General features: G+C 39.4%; 1 protein-coding gene across 1 annotated transcript; it reads left to right on the top strand.

Annotated features, from left to right (window-relative positions):
* The first annotated feature begins 450 nt into the window (after positions 1 to 450).
* Positions 451 to 10,140, top strand: LOC145767266 (cilia- and flagella-associated protein 107-like). The gene is made up of 5 exons (XM_082579057.1): positions 451 to 648; positions 1,807 to 1,958; positions 2,054 to 2,196; positions 8,805 to 8,995; positions 9,745 to 10,140. The coding sequence occupies exons 1-5, from the start codon at positions 538 to 540 to the stop codon at positions 9,829 to 9,831; spliced, it is 684 nt and encodes a 227-aa protein (XP_082435183.1). The 5' UTR covers positions 451 to 537; the 3' UTR covers positions 9,832 to 10,140.
* Positions 10,141 to 19,840: the final 9,700 nt, after the last annotated feature.

Here is a 19,840-nt window from a genome sequence, read left to right as displayed (position 1 = left end):
TTTGTAAAGACACAACTCTGTGTGCTCTAAAAATTATTGAACTTATGTCTTTTCAAGTGTCATGCAGGTGTTTTGCCACTCAACCATACAGTGTCCACTGATATATAAGCTCATCCAGATGAGATTTCACTTTGGTATATAATAACATCAATTTATTTATTGAACATTTCAAATAAGACAAGATACCACATTTATTCGAGTATAAGTTGCACTCTTGTGTAATTCGCACCCCTAACTCAGGTCTGGTAAAATGATACGAATTTCTAAGTTGAACTTTGAAATTATTTGTGTACAAGTCGCACCTTGACTTTGTGAGCAAGCAATTGGCACAAAATTGTGTATTTTAACTCGAAAAAATGTGGTACCGGTACCCTTCATATACGTACATTACGTTTTCTGACACGATGCTATTACTGTCATAGTTATGACTTGTACTTGTATTTTAGGTAGTTACTAAGTTTTATATTAGTGATGCAGTAATTTGAGTACTTGACTCCAGAGTAGTATTGGTAGCTTGTAGAAAACTTGACTTTCAATATGGCTGGGGCTCAAGGAGATGTTCAGAAATGGAACATGCCAGGTTGGAGGATCGAACAACGTTATTCCAACAAAACATTAATAGGCAATTGGTGTGAAGAAACTAAATCGGTGAGAAGAGTTCTTTTGTTAGGAGATCAACTTTCTTTTGTTTTGATGCGTTACTTAAGTTAAAGTTGGTCTAACTACACAGTAGCTTAAAAGTTCAGAATGGCCCGTTTTGGTGAGTCCGATTCAGTGAGTCCGATTCGGTGAGTCCGATCCCTATTAGGTGATTTTTTCAATTTTTTTTAAAAAATTTCTGGGTACCGTAGCCTAATTATCATTGCCGTTTTAGGGTTAGGGGTTACAGGTTAGGAACTCACCAAATCGGACTCACCGAATCGGACTCACCGAATAGTAGCAGACCCTTAAAAGTTAGTATGTTATGGCGGAGCATGTCTTTTAAGTGCAGACAGTTAGGTGCCTGCCAAATAGGTGTGCACACTGTAGCGTCAGGATATTTAGGTGCAGCATTCTGTGACGCCTGGTCATTTAAGTAGCATTCTCAGTAAAGTCTATATCATTAGGTGCTAAATGGTGACACTGCAGATAGTGGCGTATGCAGGATTTTCTCAAGGGGAGGGTCATTCGAAATGCTTTTCGAAACAAAAAAAATGAATTAAAAGAAACGCTCATTTGCTAATTATATAATCAGCAAGTTAATGTTGATCAGCAAGTTATGTTGTTTCAAATTAGCCTACCATACTCATCTTGCATTGACGATATTTTGTTAAGTTGCAACAGCTACGTTACTCATTTGGATGGATAGATTTTGTATTTAAAACTAAGTGGGATCTTGTCTGTTCTTGCATAGGCCCTGCGGCCTGCACACTGATACGTTTCAAACTGGAATTCACTTTGTAGCACAGCGGGAAGAACTGTCGCATAATCAAGTATTTCTGATAAATGATTATGAGTGTAATTTGACACACCAAGTAGCACTTAAATGGCCTGGCACCACAGTGCGTGACACCTAAATATCCTGGCGCCACAGTGCATGCACCTAAACATCCTGGCGCCACAGTGCGTGCACTCCGTGCAGCTAACTGTCTGCACCTAAAAGACGTAGACCCTGTTATTGGGGATATTTTGATATGGTGACATTGTAAAAATAGGAAGATTTCATAGATGATTTTTAAACTCACTGACGTTTTGATAGTAGTTCACTTTGTATTGACTCTTTGATAGATAGATCTTGAAATGTGTTTGTTTTTTTGGTTTGTTTAGTTCCATAGAGGAACACATTCAAACACGAGCAGTCATCGAACTGACTTTAAACTTTATCCTGGACACATGCCTGATAAAACATCACGGAGATCAGCACAGATGAGAAGTGATGGGCTGGAGAAAAAACATATATTTTCTCATCATGGTAGAAGGTAATTGTTTAACCCAATACATACAGTTTATGTTTTTGCGTAGCAAATGTTGTCATTCAAAAACAAGTACACCATCATCAGTACGTTTTTATCAGGTACAGCAACAATATGATATCGTGGTATGATGAGCAATTCAACCACCGGAAGAGAGAGGAAGGAGATCAACTTCCTGATCTTCGAAGATGGGACAGCCATAAACTAGCCTGGACTCCAGAGAAGTCAGACTATCCAATGCAAGGTGAGATTTTGAAAAGATGAACACTTTTTTCAAGAGCACTGTTAGAATTTGTTAAAGGTGAGTGGTCAGTGACCGGGTCTTGATCTTGTGGGTACATGACTAAGATTGCAATGCTATACTGTATTGCAAAACAACGTATAAGGTCTTGGCAATTGCAGACGTAGGCTATGTTGCTTTGATAAACTGCTGTTGATAAACTGTTCAGAAAAAAACATTTGAGACAGTTTAAAAACAATCGTCGTCGTCTGAGCTTCTGGGGCCGAGGGTCTATCCTTTTACCACCCCAGATTCATGATGTTCCCGGACTACACTGGAAGGCTGCTAGAGAGCAGCCAGTCTTTAGTTTCATCATCCATGACGCGCAGACCTTCCACTCCGTTAGGTGGCTTGAAGATGGTACAGTCATTGATGATGTGGTCTGCGGTCTGTTCCTCGGGGAGCAAGTCTTTTAGGCGCTGACAGTTAGGCGCTGGTCTAATAGGCGCGCACACTGAGGCGTCTGGATATTTAGGTGCGGAGCACTGTGGCGCCCGGTCATTTAGGTGCTATTCCTAGAAAAGTCTGTAGATTGTATCAGCTTGGCAGCTTGCCAGAAAATTGTATCATGGCTTCAGTGAGTGAAGCTGCTAAAACCGGCAATGCTTTTCACACAAAATGTTACATTGAACAGAAAAATATATATATTGTTGTTTTATTGATTTATTATTGTTTTATTTGTTGTTAGTCCAGGTTTGCGTTGGTGAAAGCTTTATCAATAAATTATTGAAGCTTCCGAACATTATTGAGTTCATTTTTAGTTAACTCTTTCGCGACCACGGACGTATACACACGTCTTGGGATTTTTGCCATGATGACCAAGGAAGTATCCCTACGTCCAAGGTTAAAAGGTAGCCTATTTCAAGCAAAAAAATAATGTAAATGATGGCAGATCCATAGTCTTTGCCTGTCCTTTTTTGGCTAATTAAAAAAAAATATTTTGGCGGTGCAGTTATCAGATGAGGACTTCTTAAAGATGGGGACACAGTGGATTTTTTTCTTTCACTCATTGGAATTGGCAGTCAAAACTGGCTAGGCAACCCCTTACTTTGGAATTTCTCGATCAAAAAGACTGTAGGCTAAATTACGTAAACTTTTTGCGTAAAATTTTCCAAATTTTTCCATAATCATTCTGCTGTACCTCCTAAAGCATTGCGCGCAGAAACGAAGTAAATTTTTTCTCATGTGCAGAATTGTTTTGGCATTCGATTAAACTACATATGTTTTCATATTATTGTATCATGCTTGGGTAATGGGTAGTAAAAATTACAATGAAGTACACTTTTCTGCCAATTTTTAATTTTTTTAGAAATTAGAAAAAATACCGTTTGGAGTTGCTAGTTGTACATAGAATGTTTTAAATTTTATTGCAAAGCTTTGCATCTTCGGATAGCTGAAGATGTATGCTTTCATTTGATGTCAAGATTGTGCGTCTACGTCGATCACATGACATGTTTTTACCGCGTAAATACAACAGTTTTGTGTGAAAAATGTCTGGTAATTTAGATTAAATATAAATTACTTCTGTTCGGGATGGATTGGCCATGTGACGAGAAGGCGTAAGATGCTCTACTACTGTTCACATGAATACATTTCTACAGGGCATATAGGCTACACCTTGGCTACAAGTTGCAAGCATAATGGTGAGACTTCGCTCGTTATTAAACCTAGTCCGGGTTTTGACGGAAAACTAAGTTACTCTTCACTCAAGCCTACCGCCCGCTTGAGTACAGCCTACGGTACATTTTTTACTGATGTTTAGTTATTATTTGACCTAACTAAAAGTGAACTCATACATGTTCGGAAACTTGAATAATTTATTGATAAAGCTTTCGCCGGCGCAAACCTGGACTAACAACAAATAAATGCTGAACACACGCATTAAAAAAACAACATATTTTTCTGTTCAATATAACATTTTATGTGAAAATCATTGCCGGTTTAAGCAGCTTCACTCACGGAAGCCATATCATATTTTTCTGTTCAATATAACATTTTGTGTGAAAAGCATTTCCGGTTCAAGCAGCTTCACCCATATATTTTTCTGTGTAATATAACATTTTGTGTGGAAAAGCATTGCCAGTTTAAGCAACTTCACTCACTGAAGCCATGACCAACAACGCACACGCATTAACAAAACAATATATTTTCCTGTTCAATATAATATTTTGTGTGAAAAGCATTGCCCTACGCCCCTACCTGCCAAGCTGATACAATCTACAGACTTTACTAGGAATAGCACCTAAATGAACGGGCGCCACAGTGCTCCGCACCTAAATATCCAGACGCCACAGTGTGCGCGCCTATTAGACCAGCGCCTAACTGTCAGCGCCTAAAAGACGTGGACCCGTTCCTCGGCACCACATTCACAGGAGGAGGAAGAAGCCATTCCCCATTGGTGCATGGTTGAGCGGAAAAGCCCGACACCCGTACGAAGACGGTTGGGGCGCACCCATGCCTGTCTATATAGTGTCAGGCCGATGGGGGTGTGTCGGCGTCGGGGATGAATGAATGGAGTCTGGTGGTGCTTGACCTCCATTCAGAATTCCATTTATGGTCCGCCCAAGTAGCCGCAGAGATGTCTTGTTCATCAGCTTCGTTGATCAGAAGCCGAGCGGCTGGCACGAATGGGTGTCTTGATTTCAGTCGGCGGGAGTGCTCGTTTGGGAAGGCAGAGATCTTGTGGTGGAGAAGATGGTTAGGCTCCAGTGCCCGTCGACCGAGGGACAGAGTGGCTTCTTCGCGACGAAGCTCAGCAGGTTGGATGCCAGCGAGAATGGGGAGATTGTCCAATGGTGTGGGACGCAGGCATCCGGTCACTGTGCGCAGGGCGCTGTTTATAGCAGTGTCGATGTTGTGGCAGTGAGCACTGCGGCACCAGACAGGTGCACAATACTCTGCAGAAGAGTAGACAAGGGCTAAGGCTGCTATTCGCAAAGTGTCAGCCCTCGCCCCCCAGCTAGAGCCTGCCAGGCGCTTCAGTAGTGCAGCGCGGGATGTCAGTTTCTTGCGCAGTGACACCAAATGGTGGCGGTATGTGAGCGATCTGTCTAGTGTCACCCCAAGATACCTTGGCTCCGGGCAGAAGGACATGGGTTTTCCGTTGTTGTGGACATGTAGCTCACGATCAGCTTCCCGATTGTGTAGGTGGAAAGCTGCCGCCACAGTTTTGGTTTCGCTGAGTTTCAGTCGCCAGTTCTGGAGATATTTTTAAAAACAATGAAAACTATTAATAGTACAAAAAGTGCTCAAAGCTAAGCAAAAAAGCAAAGCAGAGCGAATTAAATCAAATATAGTTATTACTATCTGAATCCTTGATAGTAATAACTATATTTGATTTGAGACAGTTTAAATATCATATATCTCCCTCTGGAACACAATTTGGCTATAAGCTGACAAAAACGTTATATCCGGCATAATTGCCATTTAAGTATATTCTACCCTTGCACTGTACAGAACTTTTCAAAAATTTTCAACTGACTTTTGACACTTGCGATTGGTCCTAGTTCACGTCATGGTTATGTTTGCTGGTTACCAGCTACGTGCTTAATGTGGGCTGCCACTTATCGGTTTAAAAAGTTTTTAATCTGAAAAAATGTTGAAGTTATTGGTTGCTCACATGATTGAAACGCAATTTTGCTTGAATTGTATGAATGCGCGCTGTTGTCATTTCTGGGCCAATACCGGTGGCGGTACTATACATCACTTCACCTTGTCGTTAAAATACCAGGACTGTACGGTTGAGTCGGGGAGTTTTTTAACGTTTTTGGAGTAAGTAGCTTACTTCGCAGCCCTGCGGAATACTTTTTTGTGTTGAGAGCTGACAGCCTAGATGTAATTGCACTGAGTTGGAGCACTAAATTATGAATTGCAAAGTTAGTTGCAACGGATGCCGTAGAGTTCTTTTTATGTAAACTCAGAAAATTAACCGTACACATAACCTACTTTGTTTTTGTAAATCATGTGCTTACAAGATCCATTTTTTGTCGTTGATCCAACATGGTGTAGTTTTTGTAAGTTCAGATTGATTAATTGAATCTTTATCCTTGGACTGGGAAAGCTTCTTGCATAGCTTAATCCTGGCAGTATAACTTGTCCTATTGGTGTGACGGTAAACCTAAAGTACTAGTAGTTGCATTGCAAGCAATTCTTTGGAGGTATCCCAATGGGTTTGGTGAACACAAAGTAGGTCATGATGCTGTGACGCTTTACGGTTAGTGTCAAATTGTTCAGAACCAAGACTATGGCATTAGTCTTTAATACTTGTGTAGAACTGTAATCGGATTTTTATATGGCAATTCAGACATGGACCCACTGCCTTATAAAACGTCTGGCGGATTTAAAAAAGTTTATTGCAAACACGCTTTTATTCTTGTTAAAAATATAATTGTACAATCTTGGAGTAGGCAATGATGATCTTGACATGGCAATAGATCAGTAATCCGTCAGGATAGCATCATAGAATGATCAATGTGGTTAATGAAGACCATTCTAGGAAAATAATATCACATAGTGGGCTTTGGTTTTCCCAATTGTTTGTTTAATTTTAACCAAATGTTTTTCGTACGGTACAGTCGGTACATGTTTTGTATTTGAAACACGTCGGCAGTTTAGACCTGGCACTTGTTTTCGATGTTTCTGTGTGAATTCCAACACCCTCCAATGTATTACGTTGCAACATTATTTTTTCAACTTGGAATCTGCAACGGAGACAAAATGTAGCTATTTCTTCTCATTTGTACGTGTGGCAGGCTTGCCTCGCTTACATAGAAAAGTGACGTTCTGAAACATATTTGGAGAGTAGTGTTTCAATGTTTCCCTGTTCTCTCTTTTGTGATAATTTAATACAATGTTGGCATCGATGGAAACATTGTAGCGTTTTGTCTCTTGTTGCAGCGGCGTGCCTTGTGTGGAAATACGATATTATTTGATAAACAGTACATTGTTCAATCTAAGTACTTCAAAACATGTGTTCAAGTAACAGAAGATCTAGTTTAACAGTTTAATTAACTACAGTAGCTTAGTGCTCAGCTTGCTGACTTGACTCATTCGTTTTTTTTATTGTGTTTTTTCTTGTCCGCGTGTGGGCGCTGGTGCCGTGTGCATGCAAGTAGGCTAATTCTTGCTCTCAACGCGCCTTCAAACCGGCGCAGCCAAGTGCACAAATTCATTTTCTCAGTGCCGAGTGCAAAGTAGGAACGGATTTGGTGCCATTTTTATGAAGTCTTTGGTGTGACCTGATGGGGTATCGAACCCATATCTATCGACTCTGAGGGAGGCGCTCGAACCACTGAGCCGATATAAATGTGGTTTATCTTTTACTTTGTAAAAGAAATCGAAAACAATGTTCTCTGTTTCAGGTCCTGACAGTACATAACACAATTCTATCAATTGCAGTACTCTGACGTTTGCAAACGTAAATTTTGGGTTAAAAAAAGCAAATCTATCAGTTTTATTTTCAGCACACAGAATGAGGTTTCACCTTGAATTTTTGCCTGGGGTGCCATACGGTTTTTAGCTGATAAAATTGATATTTTGTTTGAATTGTAGACTGACGTGCAATCAGACCACGTCTTATTTGCTTTGCACAATGTTTGTAAATCGGAAACTTTGGTTTTTATCTGATCATGGCTCAACATCAGCACTGCGTTACCACAGTAACCGGTAATAATAAAGAAATTGCAAACGTTTGGCAAATGTAGCATGTAAACTCTTGCCAAACATCTAATATACACATTACACATACATAAAATAAGAATGAAATGACATGGCAAAGGAAATAAGGCACATAACATCGCGGTTTAATGAAAAATGCTGAGCAAATAGAGGCACCTACGGCATACAGCTGCCTATTGGGCCGAGGATTGCAGGATTTTAGTGTCAAGTTCGTTGAAACATTTACGTAGGCTGAAACAAGTTCAATGTAAACTTCATTTTAATAATTTTCGATACATTCTAAACAAAACGTTTAAATTTCTTTCCAATAAAAGAAACAGGGAGAAAGTTTTAAAATTCATGCTCACGGCTAAGTCAGTTGTAGCCTACTTGCATTCAGAAGCCTTATGGAATAATCATTAGCATTTAAATAAGAATACAATATTGGTAAAGAGGTGATTTTCTTGAACCATTGACTATTAACATAAGAACTTGATCAATTGATTTCGTCACTAAAACTGTGTGAATCAGTTTTTCAGATGCTTGACAAGGGCTAGAAACGTGTTGTATAACCGAAAACGTCCGCAAGTAGGCCTACTATTGTAGTTTATTTCTTTAATGTAATACCGTTTTGTTGCTTGGTTTTTGAATCATTATGCTCGGACTAACAAAGCCTTGATTAGTTATCCTGGTTGTAGTTTCGCATACTTGTAGAGGCTTTTGACGCAGCACCGGTCACCGTCTCACCGAGATTACCAGCGTGAAGTTTTCCGATTGTTGAAGTCTTGCTGCCGGGGAATTATTCCATCCACTAGGTGCGCTGAGTGGAGAGCAGTCCTAAAATGCGTTGCTCAAGATCTGTATATTGACGTTGATTCACTGCTGGTAGAGTGTCATCGCTTGATTGTTTCTTTCAGGTGCCCCTACCAATTTCGGTCTTGAGCCTATAAAGCGGGCGAAGTGGATACGAGAATTAAAAGCCGTGAGGGAGGGCATTTATACAACCGACTACACGGAAGCCTACCACGGCCACCCAAATTCTGCTTTTCCCCACAGATTTGCCAGCGCGCCGAGATATCTTTCAAGCCATTTTAACCCAATTACTAAGGTAAGGTCTTAATTCTCTTAATTACTAAGGTAAGGTCAATTGAAACGTACAATGGTTCAATGAGTTCACATAAATTCTTAAGAGTCTGTGACAATCTTTTTACAGAAAATCAATTTCAAGGGATAGCCTATTATTGGCACCATGTAGGCATGTTTGTGAGGAAATGCCAGAATGCATAACTCTCAGTGTTCACTTTGCGGTGCAGTAGAAGTAAATTCCTGCTCACCCTTGAAATCGTGAGAGTGATATTTTCTTCACGAGTTTCCGATCTGTAGCGGCAGCACAGATTCCGTTTATTTATATTTCCCTCGGACTCAAAATAGTCCATATCACGATCAAGCATAAGAAAAACAAACACAGCAGATATTCAGCTTCGAAGAGCTGAGTCATACCCAACCAAATACAAACATTGATAGCAACAGCCCCTTTGCATTAGTTGATAAATCCGTTTCACATTGCACGTCGGAAAACAATAACGTCCCGAGGTCAGTTGAAAAACCACTGGTTGGGGTATCTCAAAGTTTTCTTGTTCTTGTCCGACTGGACTAATACTTAAAACTTAATGATACATGCAGTTATCATGTTTAGTAAAGTAGAATTTTTGAATCTGTTCAATTTTTCAGCTTTCTTTACACAGACAGTTTAACAATTCCAGCCGTTGTTAGCAACATGTCATGTATGTAGTAAATCTATTGTAGGCCTATATACTATTACAGTATACCGTACTTAGGCTATATTGTTAATTTCAGATCAACAAGGACTTGTGGCTGCGTCGTACTCCTTTCAACATGGCGCCTGAGTACCCCCCTATTGTTAACCCTCCGAATGCAGTGTAGTTCAGCTTTTTTCAGGATTTGGATTTTATAATAAACATTATTATTAAGATTGATAACTGTTCTTTTCAAGTTTTTATACCGGTTTTCAACACAATATCGATCTGCAGCTATTGTGATTGTTTTCGCACTTTGTCCACGTAGAGATTTCAAGATACATTAATGCATAGCTAACCTCCGTATACCTGAATAACTGTGTTAATTTTGAGTTACTGTTTTGTACAAATAGAAAAACATTGCTTGAGCTTTGCTTGTACACTTAAGCAGAAAGTTTCAATTCTAAAGTCACGTGTCAAGTCCTCCCACAAACGGACCAATGACGGTTTAGAAATCAACCAGTGGATAACAACCAGGCGCTAAACAATGAAATTGTCGTTATCGAAACGACTCGTGAAACACACAACTGGACCTAACTATTTCACCGACTCAAGCAAATCGCTTTGACAAGATTTCATGCCAGTTGCCGGTTCAACCATAGAAAGCAGGCTACTATAATCGATTATTTAATTGAAAGCATAAAAGTATATACAGTGGTGGCCTTAAGGTTTTATGGGCCCTGGGCAAGAAGTAATATGAGGACCCCCTACCGCCTACGTATCGACAAATTAAAATACGCAACCTCAAATAATCATAAATCACAATAACATAAAAAGGAATTAACATGATACGATGGATATGCGCGGGCCCCATAAATTTGCGGGCCCTGGGCGGTTACCCAGTTCGCCCACCCCAAAGGCCACCACTAAGTATATAAATTAATCAGAAATAGCCTACAAACGCATAAATTTCTGTCATAATTCAAGATATTGTTGCGCCATTCCATATATTCACTCCTACCTTCAAATTGCAGATTTATAACTTGGCCATTTACTCAAGTAGCAATCAGAAATAACAACATTTGCAAACATATGCAGTAAAGTTAACAACTATAAGATCAAACAAAAAATGAAATATTTTGACATCGGTAGGCAAATTACAGGAATGAAAAGCATGCCGAAATTATTATTAAAGCAAAATGAAGAGAGTTCATAATGAACTCAAATAGTTTATAATAATCATAAAGTTGATAATTCAAAAATGTTCACCAGAGTTCATCATGAATGCCACAGCTGATCAAGTGTGACCAGTTTGTTGAAAAAGGAATCATCTGCTGATTAGGTCAGAAAAGGTAACATCCCATAAATGTAGGTACTGTTCATGGTCCTGTAGCAGTGCTGACAAAATGAGGTTAACGTAACATGCTGTTAGGCCCCATATTGGTGGCTCAGTTAAATATACTGGGCATATGTAGTCCCATTTACTTTGCTTGTTGTTAAAAGCACGAAAATGGGTATAGCCATAATGTTTAGGATCTGCCAGAACAGAGATGGGGACAGTGAAAACATTGGCAACCTGAATAAAAAGAGAAAAACAAGTGTTTGGTTGTAGCCTACAAAAAGGGGCTATATCAGATCTGACAATTTTAGTAAAACGTTGTATCTGCAACCAATTTGAATGCTTTCAAGGTATCATCAAAGCTAAGGTTAAAAAATAGTAGCCTACTGGCTACTGCTATACTGGTAAGCAAAGTGCATATCTTACGTGGATATCGTCCGCCCCGATAGTTCGTTGGTTAGTGCGTGACTTCGTGAACGAAAAAGCTTCAAAATCACGCGGCGCTGGTTCGACACTCGGGGTGTGCGTTTGAGCAACGCATTATAAGGACTGCTTTCCATTCAGCGGCACCCAATGGATGGAATAATTTCTCACCAACAACACTTCCAGGGGCGCCGGAACAATTTTTGACTGGGGGGGCAAGATTACGAAAAAAGGGCACTTTTGTTTTCTAAAAAGCCAATTTTTTTTCAAGTTTTAAGATAAAATATAGCGATAATGATAGTCCGGTATACAAAGAAGGGCACCATGTTATGTTATAATGATGTAACCTATACTGTCAAGCCTTAAAGCAGCCTGCGGCCATGGCCGCTAAGTAGTGCTTGAATGAACCGCCGGTGCTACCTCCTCAATCGGCTAAGTTTGGCCGCCGGTCTCTTCTAGCCAATTATTTAATTTCGCAATAGAATGATCGTGGATTAACTGTCGAAAATATGTAGTATCAAAGAGTGACGCAAAATTAGGTCAGCGCGTCATAATCGCCACTGTTGCATTGTGCGGGGAATATTTATTATTGATGGAATATATCCATCTGCGATCGCCAGCGCTGTAAGTCTTGTTTATAATTCCCGACGTTTATTTTAACAAAGTCTTAATCCGAAGTGCTAATTTACATCGGCTGGCAATATTGTCGTTTTTATGTCGATTCGATGTTGTCGGACATTGAACGTTGTTAAAAAGGAGAACTAAGTTAGTTGACATCAATGAGGAAAACATATTTTGCAAAAATTATGCTTATTTTAGTAGCCTAATGTCTTTTAGTAATGTACATCGTTGAAATAGCTAAAACCTCAATTGCTAAGGCAACAGCGATCAGATGTCAGTAGATGTAACAGAAAAAATATTTCGCACTTGCTAGTGCATCGTCAGTTCTGACAAAGGGCAGTTAAAGCCTACAAGTATTGTTTTAATCATTGAAATACTTATTTTATTACCTTGCCGTTATCGTCAACACATGTCGAACGTTGTTTTTCGTTGCTAAAAGAATTCTAGGGGAGTGGCGAACTTCTATAAAATCAGCCACATTGGAGACACTCGTGCGAGTGTCGTTTGAATAGTAGGCTACTGGATTACAATCCCGATAAAGCAGTTATTGCGTGGTGCAACGATTCTATTGTAGGACGTCACCCAGGCCCAGACTTCAACAACGCTTAGTGATCATTTTAGCATTGTTGCAAGTTTAATTCTATTTACTTGTGCTATCGTTATTTTGTATTTTGGCCTCCAAGAACGCAAATTTGGCCGCCGAGAGGGAGCTCCCGGTAGGCCACGATGGCTGCCGAAAAAAAACCGAGTTTCAAGGCCCGTACTGTGTTGCAAAATTTTGTGCCGTAAATATCATTTTGAGGCAAAAATGAAAAATTATAATTAGGCTAAAAGCGAATAGCAGAAATTGTTATATTGCAAAAATGTGTAGTAGCTTACATGACTTTAAAAGGGCACCATTGCCCCCCCTGCCCCTCCATCTGCAGAAAATTTGAGGGCAGGGGGGGCATTCGCCCCCCTGCCCCCCCGCTTCCGGCGCCCCTGAACACTTCAACAATCGGAAACTTTAATCTGTCAACCTCGGTGACTGGCCCGCGTCAAGAGCGTCTACAAGCATGGATGGAGGAACCATTTTAAAAGTAGGTGGGCGCAGCAGTAAAAGTCAATCCAACTTCTGGGGGGCTTCGTCCCCCAGACCTCTCATAACATTGTTGCATTCCTAATACTTGAAATTGTTTATACATTGTGTTTTCATGATTGCCTTTCCTGCCAAGAAACGAAAATTTTCCATTTTTTGGCCCGATTAGACCAAAAAGTTACAAAATTGTTAAATTGCTCTATCGCGCTGTACAAAATATGGCGATCCTACACACAAATGAAAATGCAACAATACACACACAGTTATAATACCACTTGGGAGTAATAATCTGCAGGATTATACACTGTGCATATGTAATGATGTCATTGTTTTAACCATAGAGAATAATTATATTGATTGATAGATTGCTCCACCATTCACACGCAACCACACCCACAGGTGCTGCCCATCAATAGTGGGCTCAACAGGAATGTTTGAAGATTGGATTTCATCATTGAGCTATCAAAGATAATTCAACTAGTGTGTATCAAATGAGATGAAAACCTTTTTTTGGAACTTCCTCTCTGATTTGCCGTTTTTGCTACCATTTCATAGAAATTTGGCTTTCAAAAGTGGGTGGGCCAGGCCCACCCAGAAAATAAAGTAGGTGGGCCCAGGCCCACGTGGTTCCTCCATCCCTGTCTACAAGTATGCGAATCGATCAAGAATAACGTATCAAGGCTTTGTCAGTCCGAGGATAAAGATTCGTCAAAACCACCCAACCAAGTGCTATTTTGTTCGTGTTGCCTAACTCAAGTTGTTATGATTTCGTTTCTTACAAAGTACTCACCTCATTTGAATTGACTTTAAGTTGGTCAAGCGCGATCTTTCCTGCACTTCCAAGTATACCAGTAACTGCAGTTGTGATATTCTGAATTGAAAATATACAGGCTAATTTAAAAACAGGTCGAAAAGTAACTTGGTAAATTTTTGTCTATCCAACGGCTAAGATATTCAAACCTTCTTTGAACAAAGAATGCAACGTTTTTATCGTATCTGCATCATGGTGCGTTTACTTTGTAGCCTATTTTTTGTGCATGCGCAATTTTGTCCGGTATTTGGTCATTATATAGCCTACTACGCCAACGAAATATTTTCATCCATATATTCCAGGGAAATCAAAACTTTGACGGGAAGCATAACTCAAGCCATTTTGGTTCTGAGAGTAGACTCGTAGAGTATGTCATGTAAAAGTGCGGCCAAATCTTTTTTAGATTTAGCAACATTTTTGAATTTTGATTTGGCTTGGCCACACGTAGCCTTTTGAATTTAGATTTCCAGACAATATAATATGATGATACAACAATACAACATGACAATATAACAATATAATATTTTTATCACATTGCTTAAAAGTAAGGCCAAAACTGGGCCTTACTACGAGGCTAAAATTGTTGTATTTTTTTAACTATTTGATTTTTGTATTTGTATTTAAAACATTTAAAGAATTACACAAGGGAACACAATTTTTGCTGACTTCGATATAACAATTGTTTTTGACTAACTTTTGGGCGCTGAATCCAAAAATGACATCAGTTTTTTTCTATCACGTCAAGTTTTTGAGCTAGGCACCCACCACTTTGTCTCATAACCCACAAAAAGTATAACACAATATTTAAGACATCTGCGTTTATTGCATAAAACGTTTTAAGAACTACAAGCAACCGAAAGTAACTCCATGGTTTTCAAATAAACATTTGTACAGCTATATTCTGTTCTTTAAAACGGATATTGCTTCTGCAGGACAAATAAAGAGGGAGTTTTAGGGCAAAAATTTATGCTTGTAGCTTTTCCTGGCATGTTAAAGCTATGGGCAGTCTCGCTTAATATTCCAGCAATAGTCAGCCAGCATATGCAAGTTCCATCTTCCCTGATATCTTTCCTCCATCACCTTCAGATCTTGGTGGAATCTTTCTCCTTGCTCATCGCTGACCGCACCAAGGTTTTCCGGGAAATTAGCAAGATGGCTATGCAAAAAATGGATCTTGATGCTCATGTTGTAGCCGAGTTCTTTTTAGCTTTCCAATAGCCTCTGAACAATTTCGATATAATTCTCTGCCCGTGTATTCCCAAGAAATCCCTTGGCAAAGTTTTTAAATGATAACCACACATTTTCTTCCAATTCTGACATTGAACTACTGAAACGTTCATCTTTGTTCAGTTACCGAATTTGTGGACCATCAAAGACAGCAGTTTTAATTTTTTGTATTGACAGGCCAGGAAAAGCCAAAACGAGGTAATTGAAACAGTTGCTTTCAGTTGACAACGCTTTAACGAATTGCTTCATTAGACCGAGCTCTATGTGCAGAGGTGGGAAAATAATTTTCTTTCTGTCAACAAGTGGCTCATGTAGAATATTAAGATCACCAGGTTTAAGGTCAGATCTCGGTCACAAAGCTATTGTCACTTCGAAAGTACGGTAAAACGCATTTTCTTTCGATGGAATGTATGATACCTTCGCTTTTTTTCCAAATAAATTTTTCTCATTTAGTCTGGATGCTAAGAGTTCCGAAGCTATTTTTCCTAGTTCCAAATCTCGTGCCAAATCATTCAACTCATGTTGATGGAATACTCCACGTTCTGAATCATCTTCAATTTCAAAATCTTCATCATTAGGCATGCCATCACTAAAACATTCATCATGATCCAAATCTTCGAGTGTAGGTGTTTGAACGATAACTGGAACTGGGATTTCAGCTGAATGAGGCACTGGACGTATAGCTGATGGAAGACTTGGATACTCAATTTTACGTTTGTTTTTCTTGTTATACCCTGAAGTTTGCACCAAGCAAAAGTAACAGCCTGTGTAATGATCTTTAGGCTCTCGTCACATAGGCGCCGACTCCGGCGGGGGCGGAGGCGCCCCCCCCGTGAATTTAGCTCGGGGTGGCTGCCCCCCGCAAATTATTTAAAAAAAAATTCTAAATCAAATGTTTCTAAGTTCAGATTTGCGTTAGTTTGACCTTCAGTGCGGATCGATCTCAATTAAAAGATCTACTTGTTGCAACAAGAGCGCTGCTCCTAAGATAACAAAAGAAACCGAAGTACGGTAGTTGATAAACGCCAGCATGGTGCCGAGCAGTGGTTTTCAAACTTTTTTTTGTTGCGACGCCTCTGGAAAAGTTTTCTGGACTTGCGACGCACCAGCAAATAAAAGTTAATGAGGAAACTTATTATTAAAGTTTTGTTTGTTGATACAACAACAAAAAGCGATGCATATTATTTAATGTGACGTGTGGGCTTGTTTGTTTTTACAAAGTTCATTAAATCTTGGGAGAATTTTTAAAATTGCCACCCGCATTTTTCTTTCAGTGTTTATTGGTGATCGAAATTTGCTTTTTATCACCGCCAAGGCAGAAAATGCTGCTTCACATAAATATGACGTGACATATGGGATAATAATTCGTAGTGCTTTCTTCACCAAAGCTGGATAATTGCCATTCATTGAAATCCAGAAATTTGCCGGATTTCCTGAATTAAACATCCTATTCAGAGAATTGTCACAAGAAAGGTCAATGTAGGCTTCTTTTTCTTGTGCAGTAAAAGACAGTGGAGTAGGTTGGACGAAAGGATCACGAATCCATTCGTAGTTTGATAAATTTTTCGGGAAGTATTTTGCAAATTTCGACTCGAGCTTGGACAAATGTTGCCCAACCAAATATGCTTCACAAATTTGAAGGCAGCGTCATTCTTTTCTTTTCAAGCACATTGGACAAGAAAGTGAAGTATCGAGAGCTTCCAGACAGGTTTGCTATATCTTCCTTCCACAATAGCAGCTTTTTAACGAATGCTGCAATTTTATCTGAAATGTCATTTTTATTCGGCCTTGCATAGAAATGTTCAGTTTGGCGAAGATATCACAAGTAAAGTAAGCCAATTTCAATAAGAAATTGTTCTGAGCTAAACAATCTGCAAGTGGATTATTTTCTTGCTGCAAAAAAGCCTGAAGTTCATCCACCAATTCGTAGAAGCGTTCAAAGAATTTTCTAAGCGAAAACCACTTGGATGAAAATTAAAAGAGCAAACTCCGATGCGCTGCATTCATTTCTCCACAAAGTTTTTTGAAAACTCTTGACTTCAGTGGGCGTGTTTTAATGAAGTTAACAACTTTGATGACAACTGAAACTGCTAATCAAAGGATTAACTTCATCTTTATAAGATAAACTGAATTCAGCTACGAAACGAAACTCTTCTGCGACGCCCTTGGAAAATTGAAACGACGCACCAGGGCGTCGCGACGCACAGTTTGAGAACTACTGCGTTAAAGCATAGTAACAATGATTGAAAAACGTTTTTCTTGATTCCTTTCGCTTTGTTTTTTCTTTGGAATGTCAATAACGAGGTGCAGTTTGCTCAGTTTAGTATCTACGCGTATTAAGAGCTAAAGTTTAAAGTGACCAGCATATAATTCGAAGTAGCCTACAGGCCTCGAAATTCGTTTTTGTTGACGGCGGACAAACGTGTCCGGTCTGAGCAGCTATCTCGGCGGACAAATCAAGTCTCACGGCGCACACACCAGTTTTAGCCGTCGATCGTTATGCTTAATCACTTTATCTTGATAATAATCCTTCGCCATTTCAGAACTACTGTATAATTACGGGTTTAGAAGGCTTTTTAAAAATCATTAAAGTCAATCTGAAAGGCTTTCATCGGTCCCCGCATCGGACAACGACTTGCGCTTGAAGAGTCAAAGCGCCGTGTAGCTGGTCAATACGTCAAATAACTGATCAACTTCCACCGAACGAGGTCGTGTGGCTTATTGCGCCACAATGCTCTGGGCAGGAGTCGGAAAATTTCTACACTAACGCTACTATTTTCTGCTGTGCAAAGTTTCACAGGCTTTTTCTTTAAGTTTATTTTTGCGTGTCATGTGAGCGAAAGTGAATTTTCCTTGGGTCTTTTCTTGCTCACTGTAATACCAAAACCAAATTTTGTTGCATCTTGCTGTAATACCCTACTCGTATAATCTAATTTACTGTAGTAACCAACCTTGCCCTATCAATATTGCTCGGAGATCAAAGCCAGACATTGTGACGTAAAACTTGAACTTAATTGCGCGTGATTAGTGTAGAGTAGAAGTACCTGTACTCCTATCGATTCTTAGCGAAGAATTCACCTTTGTTACGCTGATTCAATGTCATCAATCGTTGAAGCAACGTAAAAATCAAAAGTTTTCCTCCTTGAATGGAAGCTAAGGAATACAGTATTCACATTTTCTAGATGCGCGCTAGAATGCGCTAGAAAATATATTATCGCAACAATTGTTCGTGCTATGCAATGACGATTTGTATCGCTAGTTCCTGTGTTATTTCTCGGCGGACAAATATGACCGATCTAGATGGTACTTCTCGAAATTCATCACATGCTGTCGTGAATTTCGAGGCCTGGGCCTACATTATAAAGCTTGGCAATATACAATGGCAGATAGACGCAAACAAACATCAATGCTGACAAACATACATCAGCATTTTGAATGTAAGCAATCGGTCGGCTAGAAAGTTTGCCTCCCCGGCAATTTTCAAAACCCGGCGCCTATGTCTCGTCAAACCATGAGTAGCCTATACCGAACGCCAATTTGTCACGTGTTCCCTTGGTCTACATCCGCAAACTCTCGATACACAGCTTGCACACCTTATGAGGTGCCCAAGACTTATATTGATCACCAAGTTTTATTTTAAAATATGCAAAGTAGGCTTGTTTGACAAGTGCACTGACGTCTTTTCTTTGGCTAGGAATAGTAAAACTGCCGCAAATATAGCAAATGGAATCTGGGTTATTTAGACAGTTAGACACTGACGACAAAAAAACAGACGCTGTTGCAGACAAGATAGTAGTCTAACAAACAAACATGTAGTAGCCTAGCTTATACACACATGGTTGAAAGTGGAAAGCAACTAACTCCAATTTAACCATTCTAATTTATTCTAAAAATGGGGGAAATGGCATCGACTTAAATCGATGCCTGTGCCTTTTTTGCTTAATAATTCAGTTGACCTTCCTTGTACAATGTACATAACCTACTATATGATTAGCTTGTGCATTCCTATTACGTATGGAAAAGCAATACGTCTAAACTCGTGAAAAGTTGCATATTTGGGATGTAGGGGAGACTCAGGTAAGTTGGCCCAATAGGCAAGTTGGCCCACTCTAAATAATTTTTTAATTACAATAGTTATTGTTATGTATCGTACACATACTGAGAAAGTGCTGTTGAAACTACCTTATCACCAGGTTGGGAGGCTCTAGTAAGCAGAATAAACATGTGAGCACGATTTTTGTATGAAAAATTATGATTTTTGAAATTTTTGGATTTTAGAATTTTTTAGATGTCGAGTGAGTTTTTTCTTACTGTATTAGAAAGATTATTATTTAGTGAGTGCAGCGCTAGTGTGGTTATCAAGACTCACTTTGACGGTGAAACCGTTGCCAGAAGCTCGATAGTTTGACATAAATTTAAGTTTTTACAATATGGTTGCCATTCAGGGAAGTTGGCCCATTTCGTGGGTGGGTACGTTGGCCACCATGGCCAACTTGCCTTCATGAGGTATTATATAGAATGATAATAATTGACTAATTAATACGATGACTTATTTTTTTTGCAAGATTGAAGTAGCCTATCATCAAGTATCCAAAGTAAGTAAATCGCGGCTTTAGCCTACATCGGCATTAAACGATCAATAACAATAATACACTTCCTAACATCGTTTTTATGCCACAAATTGCGACAACGTATTC

Source organism: Aplidium turbinatum, chromosome 3 (assembly GCF_918807975.1).
Source record: "Aplidium turbinatum chromosome 3, kaAplTurb1.1, whole genome shotgun sequence".
Classification (NCBI taxonomy): domain Eukaryota; kingdom Metazoa; phylum Chordata; class Ascidiacea; order Aplousobranchia; family Polyclinidae; genus Aplidium; species Aplidium turbinatum.
The sequence above is the reverse complement of the archived record's forward strand: the minus strand, read 5'-3'. Positions and strand labels throughout refer to the sequence as shown.